The 20,709-nt window shown below is 41.4% G+C and overlaps 1 protein-coding gene across 1 annotated transcript in view; it reads right to left on the bottom strand.

Annotated features, from left to right (window-relative positions):
* ST18 (ST18 C2H2C-type zinc finger transcription factor) overlaps positions 1-19,857 on the bottom strand; it is a 121,548-nt gene extending 101,691 nt beyond the window's left edge. Inside the window, exons 1-6 of the mRNA XM_062189892.1 lie at positions 19,803-19,857; positions 19,187-19,258; positions 17,977-18,007; positions 6,815-6,949; positions 5,161-5,357; positions 2,868-2,951 (exon numbers count right to left, since the gene is read on the bottom strand). Of these exons, the coding sequence (XP_062045876.1) occupies positions 2,868-2,951; positions 5,161-5,357; positions 6,815-6,949; positions 17,977-18,007; positions 19,187-19,258; positions 19,803-19,857 (574 nt within the window). The remainder of the gene's footprint in view (positions 1-2,867; positions 2,952-5,160; positions 5,358-6,814; positions 6,950-17,976; positions 18,008-19,186; positions 19,259-19,802) is intronic.
* Between the last annotated feature and the right edge of the window lie 852 nt (positions 19,858-20,709).

Genomic DNA, 20,709 nt, shown 5'->3' with positions numbered 1-20,709 from the left:
ACTAATACTCTGATAAATAAGGTACAGATGTCCTTTTCTTCTGTGGTATGAATACTCCCTTAGAATAGAAACTTGCAGCTGGCGCCACGGCTCAATAGGCTAATCCTCCGCCTGTGGTGCCGGCACACTGGGTTCTAGTCCCGGTCAGGGTGCTGGATTCTGTCCTGGTTGCCCCTCTTCCAGGCCAGCCCTCTGCTATGGCCCGGGAGTGCAGTGGAGGATGGCCCAGGTCCTTGGGCCCTGCACCCCATGGGAGACCAGGAGAAGCACCTGGCTCCTGCCTTCGGATCAGCGCCATGCGCCGGCCACAGCGGCCATTGCGGGGTGAACCAACGGCAAAGGAAGACCTTTCTCTCTGTCTCTCTCTCTCTCACTGTCCACTCTGCCTGTCAAAAAAAAAAAAAGAATAGAAACTTGCAGAAGGAAAGCTAAATGAAAACAAGGTGAGAGAGGGTTTGTGCAATGCAAGTGAACAGGGAGGCCAGAAAGAAGGAAGCTCTGGGTGCCGCATGAGTGTGTGTGTGTGTATGTGTGTGTGTGTTAGAGATAATTAGATGATAGTCCAAGATAGCAGAAGACATAGCAACCCTGAAAGTGAAAGACTAGGAGATACATAAACATTTGAAGTAAAGACCTAGTGAAAACAAAATAAACCAAACACATAAAGAAAGACAAGACTTCATCAAGAAATGAGTAATAATATAAATTTTTGGCTTTGTAAGTAACTCAGAAACAAGACTTTTTAAAGACCACATAGCTTTTTTATAACTACTATCATAAATGCTAATTTAATTAATTCTAAAAATTTATTCATTTTCATTTTATTTGAAAGAGAAGCTGGAGGTTGGGGGCCGGGGGATGTCAAGAGAGACAGACAGGCTGGCGCCGCTGCTCACTTGGCTAATCCTCCGCCTGCGGCGCCCACACCCCAGGTTCTAGTCCCGATTGGGGTGCCAGATTCTGTCCCGGTTGCTCTTCTTCCAGTCCAGCACTCTGCTGTGGCCCTGGAAGGCAGTGGAGGATGGCCCAAGTGCTTGGACCCTGCACCTGCATGGGAGACCAGGAAGAAGCACCTGGCTCCTGGCTTCGGATCAGCGCAGCACGCTGGCTGTAGCGGCCATTTGGGGGGTAAACCAATGGAAAGAAGACCTTTCTCTCTCTTTCTCTCTCATTGTCTAACTCTGCCTGTCAAAAAGAAAACAAAACAGTGGCAGATCTTCCACCTGCTGGTTCATTCTCTAAATGCCTGCAACAGCCAGGTATGGGTCAAGCTGAAGCAAGGAGCCAATACAGATCTCCCACACGGTAGTAGGGACCCATGTACTTGAGTCATCACCTGCTGCCTTCCCAAGGTGCACATTAGCAGGAAGATGGATCTGAAGCAGAGCCAGGACTTGAACCAGGCACTCAGATAGTATCTTAACCACTGCACCTAATGCCACCCCCTTGCCAGTTTAATTTCTTGACATTTCCCTGAATGCAGAGACTTGGCCTATATTTCTAAGTTCTTTTTTTAGTTCCATGAGCTAAATAACTGGAAACCTACAGATACACACAAGGTCTTTGGTAAATATGAAAAACAATTGTCTGATACATGGAATGCTTCCATTTATCCTTCTGAGCATCACTGAAACATGAGTCATTTGACGGAACTCACTGACATCCTGTAGTAATATTTAAAAGGAGCACCATATGTTAAAAGAGCCAAATGATTAGTCAGGATCATCTGTTTGAACACATGACTATAACTATGTGTATATTAAGTGTATATATAACACAACTCTATATATGTTTGAGTGTGCTCATGGGTACATACATGTCTGGAATGTTTTAGCACTCTAGTATATATTGAATCAGAAGTAACTGGCATTGAAAGGCTATCCCTGATCTACAGCACTAAAAACAAAGTCTGCAAGTTCCATGATCACTTCCAGGAACCCTGAGTCCTTCTATCCATACCTGTGCCTTCCATCACATCTAGTACCCAGTACCACAGCTGCTAAGGAACTGCCCTTCTCTGGCCCATCTGCTCCCAGTCCCTCCTCAGGGGGGCTGCAGGTGCCTGGGGGTCAGACAGATGTAGCTCAGCACCGGTTTGTTATTACCCACCTCTGGGCAGCCTGGCTACATTTCCCGACCTCACTGGTGCTCCAAGGATGGTTCCATACTTCCATCCACCAGTGGCAGTGGGAGGGGATTTTTCACTAGTGTCTATATCATAGTTCAATATTCTATAACATACCATTTTTTAAATTTTTACAGGTAGAGTTATAGACAGAGAGAAAGGTCTTCTTTCCGTTGGTTCACTCCCCAAATGGCCACTACAGCCTGCGCTGCACTGATCTGAAGCCAGGAGCCAGGTGCTTCCTCCTGGTCTCCCGGGTGGGTGCAGGGGCCCAAGCACTTGGGCCATCCTCCACTGCCCTCCCGGGCCACAGCAGAGTGTTGGACTGGAAGAGGAGCAACCAGGACTAGAACCCGGCACCCATATGGGATGCTGGTGCCACAGGCGGAGGATTAACCAAGGGCGCCACGGCGCCGCCATCACATACCATTTTAAAAATTGTTTGTGCTTTATTTCAGATTACTATAAAGCTGGTCTTCCTGCTAAGGTTTGAATGTCCTCTCCAAAACTCATGCTGAAATTTAATGGCTATTGTAACAGTATTGAGAAATGGGTCCTTGAAAAGGTGATTAAGTCATAAGAACAAAGCCCTCAAGAGTGGATTAAGACTGTCGTTATAGGAGTGGGTCTGATACAAAGTGGGGTGGGTAGCCCTCTTCCCTCTCTCTATCACATGCTCTCTCACCACATGATGCCTTCAGCCTTGCTATGTTACAGCACATAACAGCAAGAAGGCTCTTACCAGATGCAGCTGATTGATCTTGGACTTGCCAACCCCCGGAACCATCAGCTAAATCAATCTCTTTGCAGTCTCCTGTTACAGCAGCTAAAAATGGACAAGATGTGTCCCGGTAATGCCACAACTGACAACACAGATTTTGCTCACCTAGACCACATGGGCAGTAGCATCCACTTACAGAGCTCAGGATCAACTGAACATTTAAAAATGTTTGCACTGTGTCTGAGACACAAGACAGTGTTCCAGGGTGGGGAAAGGCTTGGGACACTCAGTTTATCACTGACACACACACTGATTGGAGACTTCTGAGAGCTGTCCTGCACATTATATTTCTAAGGATGTTTCCAGGGTAAATAGGGATCCCGAGGGGCAAGCCTGTTTGCAGGCTTAGTCTACTAAATTGCCAAGAAACTGTTCTGCGTGTTTTAGAGATTGCATTGTGGTTAAGCAACCATTTGCAAAGCTGGCAACCCATATGGGTTCTGGTTAGAGCCCTGGCTGCTCCACTTCCAATCCAGCTTCCTGCTAATGTGCCTGGGAAAGCAGTGGAGGATAGCTCAAGTTCTTGGGCCCCTGAACTCAAGCAGGAGACCAGGAAGAAGCTCCTGGCTCCTGACTTTGGCTTGGCCCAGCCCTTGCCATTATGGTCATTTGGAGAGTGAACCAGCAAATGGAAGACCTCTCACTTTCTCTCTCTCTCTCTCTCTCTTTCTCTCTCTCTCTCTCTTTCTCTCTGTAATTCTACAATTCAAATTAAAAAAAATCCTGAGTCATTAAGGCACAAAATGATAAGAAGACAAGACACTTGAATCTTAGAGTACTGGCCTTTTTTTTTGTACATGATTTCTCATTGCTTAAACAAATGAGGCTATCTTGTTAAAGATGAGTAGATGAAAGTGGGTTCAAGGTAATGGAGTGAACTGTGCTTCATAGGGATTCAAGTGACAATCTCTGTTCTTATCTGTTCTTCCTCCTTTGTTCCCCCAGTTGACTAAACCCACCGCAAGCTTCCAGAAGAGTCTGCAATTTAATCTCACTGAACTCACCTCACCCTTAGAGAGTGTCTGCTTAGAGAGTGTCTGCACAGGAATCCTCTAGGCAGATATATGCTGATGCTTGTTCTATTGTTTTTGCTTATGTAAATCTCTTTTATAGGAACTACCATAATGTGCTTTGCGACTTTCAGGTTTTTACCTTTCTTTTATTTATTTTTATTTTTTTATTTTATTTTTTAATTTTTGACAGGCAGAGTGGATAGTGAGAGAGAGAGAGACAGAGAGAAAGGTCTTCCTTTGCCATTGGTTCACCCTCCAATGGCCGCCGCAGCCGGTGCGCTACGGCCAGCGTACCGTGCTGATCCAAAGGCAGGAGCCAGGTGCTTCTCCTGGTCTCCCATGGGGTGCAGGGCCCAAGTACTTGGGCCATCCTCCACTGCACTCCCGGGCCATAGCAGAGAGCTTGCCTGGAAGAGGGGCAACCGAGACAGAATCCTGAGCCCCAACCAGGAAATAGAACCCGGTGTGCCAGCGCTGCTAGGCGGAGGATTAGCCTGTTGAGCCACGGCGCCGGCCAAGGTTTTTAACTTTCAAAAGCTGTGAGTTCTTGTGTCTCATTCCAGTGCCTTCCATAATGCTCACAACACATTGATTCAGTTTTTCATTAGCACTACCACGTGCTAGACACTTCTAAAGGTTACGAATATTATTAATGAGACAAGAGATAACAATTCCTGCTCTCCTAAAGCTTGTGTTGTCATGAAAGGACAGATTAGAAACAAGGTGGATAAAATAGTTGGATTGATAAATAGTCAGAAAACGACTTTGTTTTTCATGAAAATAACAGAGAAGGGCGATAAGGAAAATGGAGAAATGAGAGGCTTGAAAATTTAAAGGTTGAGGTCAAGGGAGACCTTGCTGGGGCTAACATTGTGGCACAGCGGGTTATGCTTCTGCATGTAATGCTGGCATCTTATACCACAGTGCTATTTCAAGTCCTGGCTACTCTGCTTCTGATCAAGTTCCCTTCTACTGTGCCTGGGAAACAGTCAGTGGTAGCCCAAGGACTTGGGCCCCTGCCACCCATGTGGGAGACCTGGATGGAGTTCCTGGCTCTTGAATTCAGCCTAGCCTAACCTTGGCCATTGCAGCCATTTGGGGAGTGAACCAGCACATGGAAGATCTCTCTCTCTCTCTCTCTCTCTCTCTCTCTCTCTCTGTCACTGCCCCTCTCTGTCACTCTGTCTTTCAAGTAGATAAAATAAATTAAAAAAAAAAAAAAAGAGGAAGGCTGTGCTGACAAGGAGATGTTTGAGCTAAGACATGAAGCAAAGGAGGGATCGAGACACAAAGGGATGTAGGGAACAGCATTCCAGGCCAAGGAAGGGCATTCACAGGCTTGAGGCATTGGTCTGACAGATCCAGTGAGGAGCTCAGGTGGGCTGGGGCCAATGGAGAGGGCAGAAAAACCAGGCCACAGTAAGGATTTAGTCTTTTCCTTTGAAAAAAGGGAAGCACATTTGAGGTTTTTCTGGCCACCTTGTAGAGTGAACTGAAAGAAAAGAAGGGCAGAAGCAGGGAGACCTGTGAGGAAGTAACTACTATCATTCAGGTGAACCACAGTGGGCTGGAGCCTGGAGATGAGAGGTAAGGTAAGGTAAGGTAACTCTTAAATGAGAGGCTTAGCCAGCGCCATGGCTCAATAGGCTAATCCTTCACCTTGCGGCGCTGGCACACCAGGTTCTAGTCCCGGTCGGGGCTCCGGATTCTGTCCTGGTTGCCCCTCTTCCAGGCCAGCTCTCTGCTGTGGTCCAGGAGTGCAGTGGAGGATGGCCCAAGTACTTGGGTCCTGCACCCCATGGGAGACCAGGAGAAGCACCTGGCTCCTGCCATCAGATCAGCACGGTGCGCCGGCCGCAGCACACCGGCCGCGGCGGCCATTGGAGGGTGAACCAACGGCAAAAGGAAGACATTTCTCTCTGTCTCTCTCTCTCACTGTCCACTCTGCCTGTCAAAAAAAATTAAAAATAAAAAAAATAAATTAAATGAGAGGCTTCATTGTGTTTGGACAGATTGGAGACAAGGGAGACAGACTCCCGGGCTTTGGTTCTCCCTCATGTGCTGACATGGGAATGAATTCCTGGGGGTGTCTGAGTCATGGTGGAGAGCTGGATTTCAAGTTTGGATGGGCCACATTACAGGTTCTCATTGAGGATCCACTGGAAGACGTTGATGACACAGTGGGCTATTTGGGGAAGAGAGGAGGGCTGAGATAGAAATATATTTACAAGTAAATGCACTGAAAGCCCCCAACGATCACCAAGCTATCACTAGGAAAGAGGATCAGGGATGCAAGGAGCAAGTGACTGGAATGTGGAGGAGGAACTTTAGCAAGAGGAGCTAAGAGGACATAGTCCAGGAGGCAGAAGAAAACCAAGGAGCCTGCAGTGCCTAGAGGTCAAGTTTTTCTTTGAAAATGGAGGCTTTCCAGCCCTTCCATCAAAGCACTCAAAAACTCAATGATCTGACCGTGGGTTTCGCAGGGGCTCTAGAGCAATTACCAACAGTACCTTGAGGAGTGAAGGATTTAAAGTCACTTTATTCTCACAGGGGCAACCTGGAAGAACAGCTTCTACTGGCAATGCCCACACTGAGGAAGGCAGAGATCACACTCCCAAGGGCAACTTGCAGTCAAATCCCTCTACACAGGTTTCACTCTCTGGCCCTGCTGTGGGAGGAGTCCCTGGAGACACATGCATGGGGGCAGGGCAGGGCAGTTCTTTGGGTATCATCCCCCAGGGGAGCCTCTTGCACACCCTGGGGTGTGCCTGTGCTTGCAGCTGAGAACCACAGGGAAAATCCTTAAAGCAAACCTGTGCTTGAATGCCTTTCTTCCTTATCTGTGCTGCTCTGTACCTAGCGGGCCCCTCCTTCCCTCTCCTCTTAAATGCTCACGTATCCTGGTAGTAACTTGCTTTCTGGCCTGGTAGCTCCAGGCTGCTCCCGTCCCCAGACCCATGCAGCTGATCTGTTGGAACAAGGAACTGAGGAATGAGTGTGTGACTGGCTGTTCCCAGTTCTGTTCTCTTCCTGATTGAAAACGACCCAATGAGACAGAGGGAGGCACTGAGAGAATGAAGAGTCCCTCACTGGGATGGCTGATACCTTAATAAAACAGAGTTTTGGAACTTTACTTGTAAGAGACAAATGAATTAGAAATGATAAAACACAGAGGAAACTGATTTGTCACAGTGGAAGCTTTGTTAGCCAGATGGTCTCTAAGGGGCAGAACTAGAATGTGGAAAGGATGGATCTTACATCAGGTGTTCTTGTCACAATGCAATAATTTTTTTTTTCTAAAAAATAAAGGGACAGATTAAGAGAGAGAACATAAGAATTTGGAAGTAAAGAAGCTGCAGGCACATTGAAGACTGAGAGAATCCACACGTTAAGGAGAAACATCTTTACAATGAACTTCTAACTACATTATTTATTCTCAACACAAATAATGATAGATTTAAAACAAAATATGAGTATGAGGGTCCTTCAAGTTCATGGAGTGGGCATCTGTTTGAGTCCTGGTTGCTCCACTTCCAATCCAAGTCCCTGCTGGTGTGCCTGGGAAAGCAGCAGAAGATGACCCAAGTGCTTGGGCCCCTACACCCACCTGGGATACCCAGAAGCAGCTCCAGGCTCTTGGCTTTGGATTGGCCCAGTTCCACGTGTTGGAGCCATTTGGCAAGTGGACCAATGGATGGAAGACCTGTTTCTCTGCCTCTGTCTCCATCTCTCTATAACTCTACCTTTCAAATAAATAAATAAATCTTTACAAAATGTTCATGGAGGGATAGGCTATTTGTCTCTTAATTAAGACAGCATATGGGATGCTTTTCATCTTTGGTCAGAGTGTCTGGGTTCAAATCCTGGCTTTGCTCCCAATTCCTGCTAATGAGTACGCAAGGAGGAAGCAGGTGCTGACTGTGTCTTTCAAGTGACTGGGTCTCTATCACTCAGCACGAGAGACCTACATTGAGTTCCTAGTTTCCAGCTTTGGTCTGGTGCAGTTGTTGTGGGCATTTGGGAAATGAACCAACAGATAGAATCTCTCTCTCTCTCTCTCTCTCTCTCCCTCTCTCTGTCGCTCAAAATAAATAAATAAATAAATGAAAACTGCAAAATAGGATTAAATGACAAATTTGTTTTTGTGTAAAAAATTTTGAAATTGATGTATATTTCACAATATACATTTTCCATGAACTTATTAAAGAATTAAAAAATTTTGCACAAAAATAAACACATTTTAAAATCTCATCTTCTATGAACTTTTGGAAATATTTTCATATTTCTCTAGTAACATCATGTATGAGGGCTGCAACAGGAAATGAAATGGATTCCTTATCTTTAAAAAGTTGGCAGTGTATATAAAAGGCAGATTTGTATATGATAAATTACAGTTTTGAAGAAATATGGTTTGTTCGTTTTTTATGTTCCGAACCAAACTGTAAACTCGAAGGAAGAGCCTTTGCTTTATTTTCAGTGGGTGGACAGATGGGTAGATGAATGAGTAACAAAATAGCTATGATTCAAAGTAATAAGTGCTTAGAACAGACACGTGCAGATGCACTTTGGGAACAGAATGGACCAAAGGACCAGTCAGTCTGGGAGGCCATGGGGCACTTCACAGAGTAGGCAATGTTAGTCTCGAGCCATACACACTCCATATGGGGAAATATAAGGGAGAGGATTTTGCCAGGCATAACCTGTAATGGAATTGAGAAGGAAAGAGTGTTTCTTAACATGAAAAATAAGTTGCCTCAGGCACTTAGAAAATCACATGGTAATGGGATTACACAAACAAAACTTTAGTGGTAGGAGATGCTTAGGAAACAATATTTTCTCCCATAGGAAGGAGAACCTAAATGAGAAAAAAGATATGCAAGGAAAACATCAGGTGCAAAGGCAGCAAAGGAGAGGTGCAAAGGCAAAGCTGACTTAGAAGAAAGGATTTCCTAGAAGTGAAAGGTCAGGGTACTTTAAGAGTTTGGGGAAGGTGAACCAGGAACCAGGCCTGGAAGTGCTACCTAGGAAAACATTTCATCAGTCTAGAAGACTACATGACTTGACTTTTGAGTACTTCTCCAAGGTCATACCTGGGCTGCTGTGAACCCAGTGTGTGTCTTTTCCACCACTCAAACCAGTTAGATTTCAGCTGAGGGCTTGTACTTGAGTTGTAAGAAGTCACACATGATGAAGAAATAGACAATTAGAGCACACGATGCTTGGGTACTGAAAGCAGTCCATCTGTCAACAGGTGAGATGCATTTATCTCAGTTCACAATTGAAGCAGGAAAAAAAAGATAAGGTATCCAAAACATTATTTGTTTGCAAGTGTATGATGTCATGGAAATGGGAACTCAAACAGGTCTAGTTTACTTAAAAGATAACAAGAAATGAAATGCTCTTTCTGATGATGCAAAAGAAGAAATGGTATCAAATAATTCTGTTTCATTGCAGACCTTAGGAGCACATCCAAGGGAGAAGATATAGAGCAAAAGGAGCACACAAACTATGAAGTGCCCGAGCAAGTCAAAAGCAATCATAATCCTTTAGTGGCCAAAGTCTCAAAGTCGTAGAGGAGTTGGGAGAGATTTTTCAATCTGTTTGAGACATCCTAACTTAATACTTCTAGAGCACAATCTAGATAGCTATAGAATCACCTTCAGAAATATACAAAATGGTATTGAAATGTCCTTCCCTAAGTTTTCTTTCTAATGATACAAGGGTACTTCAAACAGTTTATGGAAAATATACATTAGTATGTAAATAATATTCATGGGGTTTCTGAATATAGGACCCCAGCAATATGTGCTCAGTGGTCCTCAAGGTAGCACCTTCCATCCTTACCATCAAAAAGTAAGTCTTAATCTTTATGCACTAAAATAAAATATCTTTTAAAAATCTGTATTTTTAAAATTTATTTTAAAGGCAGAATGACGGAGAAAGAGACAAACAGATAGATCTTCTATTTGTTTGTTCACTCCCCAGATTTCTGCAACTGTTGGGGCTGAGCCAGCTTGAAGCCAGGAGCCTGAAACCCAATTCCTTCCTCTCTGTGTGTGTCAGAGACCCAAGTATTTGAGCCATTATCTGCCGAATCACAGGATCTGCATTAGCAGGAAGCTGGTTTGGAAGCAAATATCAGGCATTCAAACCAGACAGTAAAATAATACAGAACATGGGCAACCCAAGTGGCAGCTGAACCCCTACTGTGCCACAATAGCCACCCAAGCTTATCTTTTAATTTCATTTCCCACAAACCTTGTAAAATACCTTCCTATAATAATTAAGAAACACCTGATTGATTTCAAACACTTCCAAGAGGTGAAAAATAAAGCCTAGCAAAAGACAAAGGGTTATGCTTTTTGCTACACTACTGTCAAAATTGTTTTGTATCTAGCTACTCTTAATTCAATGGAAATGCAAACAATCATTAACATTTCCCAATAACTTGTAGACCAAGATAATTCCAAAGAAACCCACAATCTTGATGTTTCTGCCAACCTCTGCCATCAAAACTCAGCAATGGAGAGAAGAACTTTGCTAAGTGAAGTCTAATCTATTATCCCCAAGGCTTGTGCTTCTTGAACTTTACTATGCACATGAATTCCTTATAGATTTTGTTCAAAGCAGATCCAGTTGGTCTGGGACAGGGCCTGAGAGTCTGTGTTTCTAATTAGCTCCCAGGAGTGTTGAGGCTCTGAGTCAGGGAGCTCTAGGGTCTTCTTTGGAAGAAGGTGGAAACAATCTCTCCCTCATACAGCCTGTAGCATTTTGCTTGCATAGCCCCCAGTGTTGCTACTACATAATTCCCTGGGTTTATTACCAAGTCATGCATTGTATATCCACTTGTATTAGTCAGCTTTTCATTAGTTTAACTGAATACCTAAGAAGAGCATCTTAGGAGGAAAGAAGTTTTACTTTGGCTTATAGTTCAGGGGTTTACATTTCAAGTTCAAGAGGCCTCGATAGTCTAGCTATTGATGGAGATTGGCAGTGGTGGAATACGAAGGGAGGGACAACTACATGTTGAGACAGGAAGCAGAGAGGGAAGCTAGGTTACACTCAAATAATGAACCCTGTTGTGATAACCACCTTCTGAAGGCACATCCCCAATTACCTAAGGATATACTTCCAGGTCACCTCCTAAACATATAACCAGATCAAGTCTCCACCTTCAGGTCATCAGTCTATTATACATTAACATAAGATTTTGGGGGTTAAATTTCTACATTAGTTTGGGAAGTCAAATCCTAGTGAAACCATAACACCATTGCATTATCTAACACTACACTGGTGTACAATCAGCATTCACTTTACAAATTGCAAAGCATATATTCATTCCTCAGTCAAGACTGGCAAATTCTGCAGTGATTTTGGGTATTACCTCTTGAGGGGGGAATGTTAGGTAGGAAGTCAGTTATGAGCTTATGTGTGTGTGACAAAGGCCTAAAGAGAAGACATCTATGTCCAGCATATGCTGCATCTCAAGGTCATCCCAATGGTGCTTCAGGGGCAGCCCAGAGTTCGCATCCTGCCCTGCCCTGCCCCTTTCCACCTGATAACCTGCCAGGTGGGGGGGGTCCCCACCCCTTCTGCCTGACAAATCTTCCACAACCTCCCAGGTGCAGCCCAGTATCTGCATCTCAAACATTCTGCACCCTTCCTCCTGTCTGATAACATTTGCATCCATAAAGTCCTTTGTTTCAGACCTTCAAGAGAAAACTCAGATAGAAGTTTTTCTGTTTACATCCAAAAAGCTCTTTGTTCCAAGAGGAGCAGAGGTGGGGGAAACAAGACCCACCTCCTTAAAAACCCCTGGCCTCAACCGGACTGCGCGCTCATCCTTCTGCCTCTCTGCTGAGCCTTCCGCCTGGCATAGTCAGGTGTAATCTCTCCACTCAACATGTAACCTCACTCCTTCCCCCCCCCCCCCCCAGTCTCTCAGGCTTTGTCTGGAGAGGTGCCCATCCATCCTTATGAATGTCCCTCCCCTAATAAACCTTGCTATTTTACCTCCCACTAAAAAAAAAAAAAAAGAAAGAAAATAAAAGCTAAGTGAATGAAAAAATTATCTCTGTAGGTAAGCTCTGAAAATTCCAAAACAACAGTAGAAGTAAATCCTCACATGCAGCCTGCAGCAGAGGTTGTTTCCCAAACTTTTATATAAAATATATGATTTCTAGAGGTGTTAGTGCCTCAAGTTCTCAATGTCTACAACTATCTTGGTTGACAGAGGCCACCAATATTCTTGGGTTAATATATTTGGCACAACTCTCTGGACATTTATTTATTAGCCCCACAGTATTTTACTGAAATACAGACGTTATAATCCATCTATATATTATCTATCCATCCATCTGTCTGTTATATAAAAAGGCAAAATTACAGAGAGAGACAGAGAGAGAGAGAGAGAGAGAGAGAGAGAGAGAGACTTTCCATCACTGGTTCACTCTCCAAATGACCACAACTGCTGGGCCTGGGTCAGGCTGAAGCCAGGAACCAGGAATTCCAACTTGGTCTCTTACATGGGTGGTAGAGACCCAGGTACTTGGGCCATCCTTCTCTGCTTTCACAGTATATTAGCAGGGAGCTGGATTGGAAGCCGAGCAACCAGGACTTGAAGCCGAGCAACCAGGACTTGAAGCATTGCTCACAGGGGATACCAGCATTGCTGGTGGGAGCTTAACTCATGGTGACAAAACACTAAATGCATATATATTTAGTTGAAAGACAAAGAGAGTAAGAGAGAGAGAGAGAAAGAAAGAGAGATCTTCCAATCACTGGTTCACTCCCCAAATGGCTTCAACAGTTGGGATTGGGAAGGACTGAAGCCAAGAGCCTGAAACTCTATCAAGTTCTCCAACAATGTGGTAGAGGCCCAAGCTCTTGGAACATTCTCCCCTGCTTTCCCAAACATATTAGCAGAGAGCTGGATAAGAATCGGAACAGCCAGGATTCAAACCAGCACTGATATATGGGATGCTAGACTTAAAAATCATACAACCAGTTCATACAAATAATTTAAAAGGGAGGGTAATTGCAACTTTGTAGTCATCAGTACAGGGAAAAATATGGCAGGGTTTGTTTGTAGGTCAGCATATGTTTCAAATTTCATTAGTTTATTGATAATGTTTATATTAATATTCCCTCCAAAATGTGGATGATAACATGGCATGCTGGAGCCTAAGCAGGGGTGGACATTATGGTATAGAGGTAGGAGTTACTGGAGGGTGGGAGACACACACTAGGCCACAGACAGAAGTATGTTTTACCTTGGGTTCAGTCACATCTTAGTCAAAGCTATGCTTAAAACTTAGCCTCTCTGAACATAGCTCATGAGATAATGCAGACAGTGTCAGTTATCTTAATCACCTTTTGACTTGTTGTGTGGATCCAATTAGATGTTGGGCATATTGTTTTAACCACTTATTCAAAGTGCACCTCTTGAAGGTTTACTCTATGAAAAGTTTATTACTAAATGATTTAAGAGGCTAGGCAAGTATACAAATTCATATAACATTATAGTTGATGCCATTTCCATTTCACAACAAACTTGTTTTAGTTTTCATTCTTGCCAAAAGCTTCCCCAATACATTTTCTATGTTTACTGTGCACCGCAGTAAACGTTTAGTAATCTCCCTGAAATGCTTCAGTTGATGTCAGGCCTCCAAGTCACATGGTCGACACCAAGTCTGGTCATTGCCCAGAGGTGTCAAGAAGATAGTGGTGGCCCAGCTATGAATGCCTCCCCTGTCCCCTGAATGGTTATTTCTCTCTTCTTAAATTAGATCCTTATTATCAGTTTCTTTGGTTTTCCTGTTTTTCTTCTCCCTCAATGAGGCTGATAGACAAAATGGGTTTTCTCTGAGGTATCCATTTCTTAGATTCTAATTCATAAGTTTGGCCATAATACATGAAAGATATATTGCCAACATGAAGACAGTAGATATGCTATAAAATATCCAAAACAGGCATACAGCCCCATGTCTGGAAGTGTTAGCAATGAAAGGAAAGAAGGTTTTTCCCTTCTTATATTGAAATTTGTGGTTAAAATTATTAATTTCCTTTAACTTGGATGATAGGTTTATGGATCACTTACTTTTAGGAATCAGTTTCTTTTTAATTTTTCTTTAGCTGTAATCTCAAAGAATTTTTATATAGTGAGTTGCAATAAAATCAGGACTAGTAAAAGAAATCTTTGTCTTAAAAATTCCATAAATGAAGTTGGAAAGAAAACTAACATCAAAATAAAATATTTAACTCATCTACAAAAAGTCTGTAGTTAATGAAATAAGAGGAAAAAAGAGAAGCTGTGTAAATCTGTAAGTCACAAATATTGCCACATACTAATGAAACATTAATAAATCTATACTGGTTAGAGAGTTCTTAAAGTATTTAGCACGCTCAAATTTATAAGCAAATGCTAAATGATGAGGTTTTAAATGAAGTAACAAATTATATAAAATAAACTGAAAAGATACTCCAAAATTAAAATTTGCATTACAAAACTTAAGCCAACAAATTGGTAAGCACTGACAAACCAAGAAAGGACTCTGGGATTTGGCTCTAATTTACTTAAGAGCCTTGACTTCATTTGTCTCTCTAAGTAGTCACACAGGAAAGCCATTTCAGAAGCTAGAATATATTTTCCTAATTAAAAGAAAGGGGCTGAACCTGTATAAAACATTTTGCCAACGCATGAGACAATTACCAATATTAGTAGATGCACTAGCATGAGGTTCAGATTAAGGATAATAGTAATAAAAGAAAAGAGCAGAGATAATTCAATGCTCATGATTTAGAAAGACGCAAGAGAGCTTTCTCCACACCACCTGTAACCTGAATTGTGTTAGAGGAAAAACTGGAAATGCTAATAAGGAATATGATTAAAGGTGGGCCTGTGGTTATAAATTGCTTTTTTAATGGTGATGATAGTGGCTGACATAGAGTATAATAAGAAGATGAGAATGTCAGTATCAATTTTTATTAGTGCCATGAACAATATACAGTATATTTAAATTAGCTTCATTTGTATTAGTATTTTTGTAAGTAGTCTCTCTAGAAGCAATCATATATCCAATACATTCTAAAAAGAAAAACTACATAAAGTGGTCAATGCTCTCTTTTCAAAATAACCGTAACTTTTGGGGAAGGAAAAACATAGCACATTTACTCAGCTATTCAGGGTTCAGGCACCCAGTGGTCAGGCACCCAGTGGTGATTACGGATCACAACAAATCTTTGGAATAAATTGGAAATGCAATTGTGGGAAATGGATAGAGTTGTACAAAAATTAAGAAGACATTAAAAATATAAGCTTCCCTTTAAATCAACACTGTTTTCCTAAGATTTGTATGGAGCGATAATTTGAGTGCATGTCCCAATCAACTTAAAGCACTTAAGAAACAGCTTGAGCCTACTCAACCTAAGCATGATCATGATGTTGAACATAAATAATCGCAAAATTTAAGATGATCACTCAGTAATTTTTATAAACCTGTTCTTTTTAAAGAAAAATATACGAATTTCCCAGTAATGAAGTTTCCTGTAATGATCATCAGCTTTTAAAGTTACTCAAATAAAAAATTAGAGAAAATGGAATGTCTGGCAAAAAGGTAATTTTTAGAAAATTAGGAGAATAAAAAACATTGTTATTTTTAAATAACACATATTTCTGTCCATGTTTAAGACAACAAGGCTGCTGAAAGATGAATCATAAGGGTTAAAATATAGAACTTTGAATATTCAGCTGCTTGAGGACATGAACAGTGAACCATTTCTATTTGATTTATGTTCCAAACATTAGTAACCGTGTGTGAGAGAAAGTATCTCCTGCTGGTTCAGAAGCTTCCTTTGAGCTAGCTGGAAGTCCTGTTGCTTGCCACTTGCAAAACCTTGGGCTATTTACATAAACTGTTTGCACTTTATTCATACTTGTCAGTTGTATAACCTTGGGTTATTTACATAAACTACTTTCATTCTATTCACCTGAAAATTGGAATAGTCATGGTTTTGTCCTTATAAAGTTATTGTGATGATTAAATGAGATAATAGACAAAGAAAGCTTGAGTGCCCTGCATGTAAAATTCAGTAAATATTAATTTCATTATAATTAACACTAATAATATGCTTGAATGTTAATTTATCTTTCTCTACAAAAGGTTATATTAAATGTTTTTTTTTCTGCTACTTCCTTCCCTTTCCTGTATGAATTATATATTTCTTAGGCTAAAGCACACATTAATTCCTTAAAAATTCTTTTTATTGATCTTTCTTGACTTATTTCTCAAGACACATCGCTTACAGATCTTTTTCTCCCTCTGAGGGTTTGATTCCCTATAAGGACTTGACGGTTCCTTCATTAGGGGAGTTGGCCCTGTTCTTAGGGGAGCATGGCCATGTGTTCACAGGCACAAAGTTTTGTAGAAAGCTACCAGGAAGACATTCCATGATATTGAAAACATATGATGCACTTGGAGCACTTAATCTTCCTACAGGGCTCATGAAGTCAGCAAAAACTAGGGATTTTAAATGATAGTTGATTAAAAAGTAAGAACTCTGGCTGGTGTTGCATTGCCATCTAGGATGTTAGTGTATCCCATATAGGTGCCAGTTTGTGTCCTGGTTACTCTACTTCCAATCCATCTTCCTGCTAATGTGCCTGGGAAAGCAGCAAAAGATGTTCCAAGTTCTTGGGCCTCTGCATCCACAAGGGAGACCCAGAGGAAGTTCCTGGCTCCTGGGTTTAGAGAGGCCCAGCCCCATCCGTTGTGGCCATTTGGGGAGTGAACCAGCAGATGGAAGGTGTCTCTCTGTGTCTCCCCTTCTCTCTCTGTAACTCTGCCTTTCAAATAAATAAATATTTAAAAAAAGAAAAAAAAAACTCAAACAAGCCAGGTAATTAATTTTATCCTGTCCAACTATGTGCCTGTACTTCTTTTATGTAAATAGTCTAACAATTAAAATATTAATGATGAAATCATCACCTAAGCAGGATCATGATTTCTACTAACAAACTTCCATGTAGAAGAGCAGAAACATGAGTTCTGCTAGGAAAAGTTTTCACTAAACAGGTAAAGCAAAGCTCTGACAGGATGCACCACACACGATCAGGAGGCAGCTATGACAGCCCGTGCTTCAAAGAATCCCAAAGCACAGGTACCTGGAAACAGAGTTATGTAAACTGCTAAGGCATATCTTCTCAATTTCAAGTGTGCCAGATACTGGTACACATCCTCGATTTTTAAACATTTCCCTAAGAAACACATAAGACCATCGCTGCTTTAAGAAGGTGGATTAAATGGTAAATTTGGGATATTCTGGGTTTGCAATAGCAAATCCAGAGAAGAGTCAAGGGATCATGTTGTTCCTGACTGGAAATGTATCATCCACATGTGTTTTTCTTTCTAAAAGGTACTGTTTAAAAACTATACCTCAACGAAGACTCTGTTAAAGAAAATCTAACTGGAATGTATTCTGTAAAACATTTCAAGGTAAGGTTTTCTAAATAGTGCCTGAGTGTTCAAGACAGAAATGCATGGGCATGGACACACCCCAAAACCCATCTGTTACACGATTTCCTAATGCCTCCATTAAAAAAAAAAAAAAAAAACAAAAACTTGGTTACCAGATGGAACTGAGTATTTTTTAAAAAAGTGGATAGCTTAGGATCTGGCATATTCATCAGTCAGGTTGACAGCGACACCCCAGTTCTTCAGTGACCATCCTGTAAAATCCGACCATGCAAAATCCGACCATGCAAGTCATGTTGAAAGAGTCAGCACACATTTCACAAAGGAAAGTTGGAAATGACTCAGCTTACCACGAAACGTAGCTGTGTCTTGTGGCCAAAATATTGGGTTGAATTGTTTTGGATAAATTATCAATACAGTTGTTCTTCCTCTCTGCTGCTTTGGTACACGGACAGAGCCTAGTGAAACAAGCCTGTTGGCTTATTCTTCAGACTAAAACAAGGACTCTGGGGCTTGGAAGGTATGATCCATTCTGTTAATTAAAGCCTATCAACATGAGAAAAAGCAACAGATGATAAATCTTACCTGAGCTCGTGGATTAGAGAATCCATTGGTACTGTTGACAAAAAAAAAAAAAAAAAAAGGACTCAATCAGTTGATGGTTTTCAAAACTGTGTGATTGAAACTTCTGTGTGCCTAGAGCTAGCCATCAACAAATGGCTAGTTCAGTTCCTCACTGGGAGGCGCTTATTTTTTTAAATTCCAGTTCTTGTTGGGACTTACAAGCCCCTGTCTTTAGAGATTCATAAAAAAAGACTTGAATTCATTTTTCAACAAATTTTGGTTTTGATAGAAAATTATTCAAAAGAATCCCAAGATTATTTATTTTTGATGATATTAAATAAGCACTCAAAGGAAACTGGCAATGCTTTAACTAAATGGATGTGCATAGATTTTATTTTATAAACTCCCTCCAAACAGAAAGGGAGGGATAAGCTTCAGACATGTTCGTATCAACAAGTTTCTAAAACAGGAGGAACTCACAGAAAAGAGCTTTGATTTTCCTGACTGAAATGATGGGACCTAGAGAAGTTCATGTTTATAAATACCTGCCTACATGAGGATAAGCAGCATATTGGGAGAGACAACAGGTGGTTTTAAAGATTACTCATGCTCCACGAGAAACAGTTGTTTCATTTCTAGAACATTTTGGCTCTATTTAAGGGTGTATATGTATGTGCCAAAGGAGCTGAAGTCCAAAAAGAACTGCAAATTAAAAGACTCACATTTTGAAAGCATGATAGAATGGTGTGTTTTAGACATCAAAATAAGAGATTCAAATAATCCAGATACAATCTCTAAAATGCTGGTATTTATAGCAAGCATGAGTTTATCCTAAATAATGAAATGAACTGCTTTTCTTAAACTTGTATCCTATCAGGAAGTTTGTTGAATAAAAGTGGAGTGTTTAAAAAAATTATCCTTGAATTTATGGGAAATTTGTGGGATTCTGGACCTCTCAAAGAAGAGGGATTAGCTTCTTTGATTCCACTGATGAGCACATAGCTAAGGAAAGCATCCCACATTGCACGTGATGGGCCGCTTGCTACTATGAATCTCAAAGCACTTCCAGCTTTTTCTCAGTAATGGGGACTCTTGGTTAGCTGATAGGCTGGGGAGCAGCTATTCTGAGTGTTTACAGAGGCCCCATGAACCTCTGATTTTCTACATAGAATTAAGGATCACAAGAATACAGCTAATTATAATAAAGGTTATTCTCCTTAAGGGATATTACTGCCAGTCAATCCTGTTTTCCAGATGTTGAGATCATCAAGGGCCTGTTTATATTTCAATATTACATCACCATCTGTTGGTTACAAAAAGCAAGGGATAACCGGCAAGTTAAACCTTCCAAACATTACTTTGCAGAGCTGCTGAAAATTGCCACCAGGGAAAGTCAAAAAACAAACACCATCATTTTACTTGAACTAAGTTTAGTCTGGGAGATGCTCAACCAGATAACATAAAAAGCAAAACCTGCTCTGGTAATAAATTAACATTTCGGTTTCTTCCCTGGGCCACTAAGGCCACTTACAAAATCTGAAGGTCTCCATGAAACACTTTCTCTTGATAAACTTTATGTCGTCCACGATGTTCAGATCTACTCAGGGTTACGTATTGTAAGAATTAGCATCATTTGGACTTTTCTGATCCCTTTAACTCCTGGTTCTTAGAGTTTTGCCTTTCCCAATGCTAAGAGTCAGTGTCCTGGCTTGATTTGAAAAAAAAAAAAAAAGAGCCCCAAGGAATGTATAATCATCCTGACTACACATTAAGGATGGAGCCTGGGAACTCCTATCATCTGTGGTGTTCGGGGGGCATGGTGGCATGGAACCTGCTTGCCAACTCACCCTCGCTTCCTTTAGCACGAGTACGCAGCGTTTTATCTTCAGCCTCTGCATCCATCTGCAACATGAACACAAAGTCTTGAGGTCATTCCTTTGACATTGACCAAAATATGAAAACATGCAATTAGTAGTTCTGAAGGTCACTGTGGAAAACAGTAGCATTATGCGCTCTTGAATCCCATTCTGACTTCACGGAGCTCTGACTGTGACTGCCCCGGCAGACCACCAGTTTTAGAGACACAGCTATAGATGTTGGAAACCAGAGAGAACAGCGATGAGAGGGCCAGTGTCCTTGTCCACAAGTGTTTGCTAGTGATTCAAATGCTTCTGACATTACAAAGATAGAAAAAGGATTGTCTGATTAACAGCGGTTTTGCAGGAGATGAGACCTCAAGTACCAAACGAAAGATTTCAGACTGATTTACAAAAACCTAATTCCTTCACACTGGTAGGCCCTTCTTGATACACATCCCTTTCTAAGTCAGGAGAATAATTCACTGTGGGAAAAAGCCACACAAAAGCAAGCTCCTGAAATACCCCCAGGAAACACCACAAGAAATTTTTTAGCAATGAAGGACATAATGTTTATTTCTGGGACTCCAAGAAAAAAAAGAAATATTGGTAATAATAATGCAAATGTATAAGGAAGATAACCAAATGTATAAGGAAGATAAAGTATGAGGTATCTGGGTGTCAATAGAAAATTCTCTGAAGCAACAATACTAAATATATTAAATGTAATCAAATACATTATCAAAAGGATGCAAAGACTTTCAAAACCTGATGTTTTCATAGGCTGTGACCTGAAGACACCCATCCATTTCATTAGAATCTGCTAATCATCTCTGAGTTTAATTCACTCAGGCACTTTATCAGAAGGAATTCTTAAATATAAATAAGTTGTTTTGCT

This window comes from Lepus europaeus, chromosome 4, assembly GCF_033115175.1.
Source record: "Lepus europaeus isolate LE1 chromosome 4, mLepTim1.pri, whole genome shotgun sequence".
In the NCBI taxonomy this organism is placed as follows: Eukaryota; Metazoa; Chordata; class Mammalia; order Lagomorpha; family Leporidae; genus Lepus; species Lepus europaeus.
The sequence above is the reverse complement of the archived record's forward strand: the minus strand, read 5'-3'. Positions and strand labels throughout refer to the sequence as shown.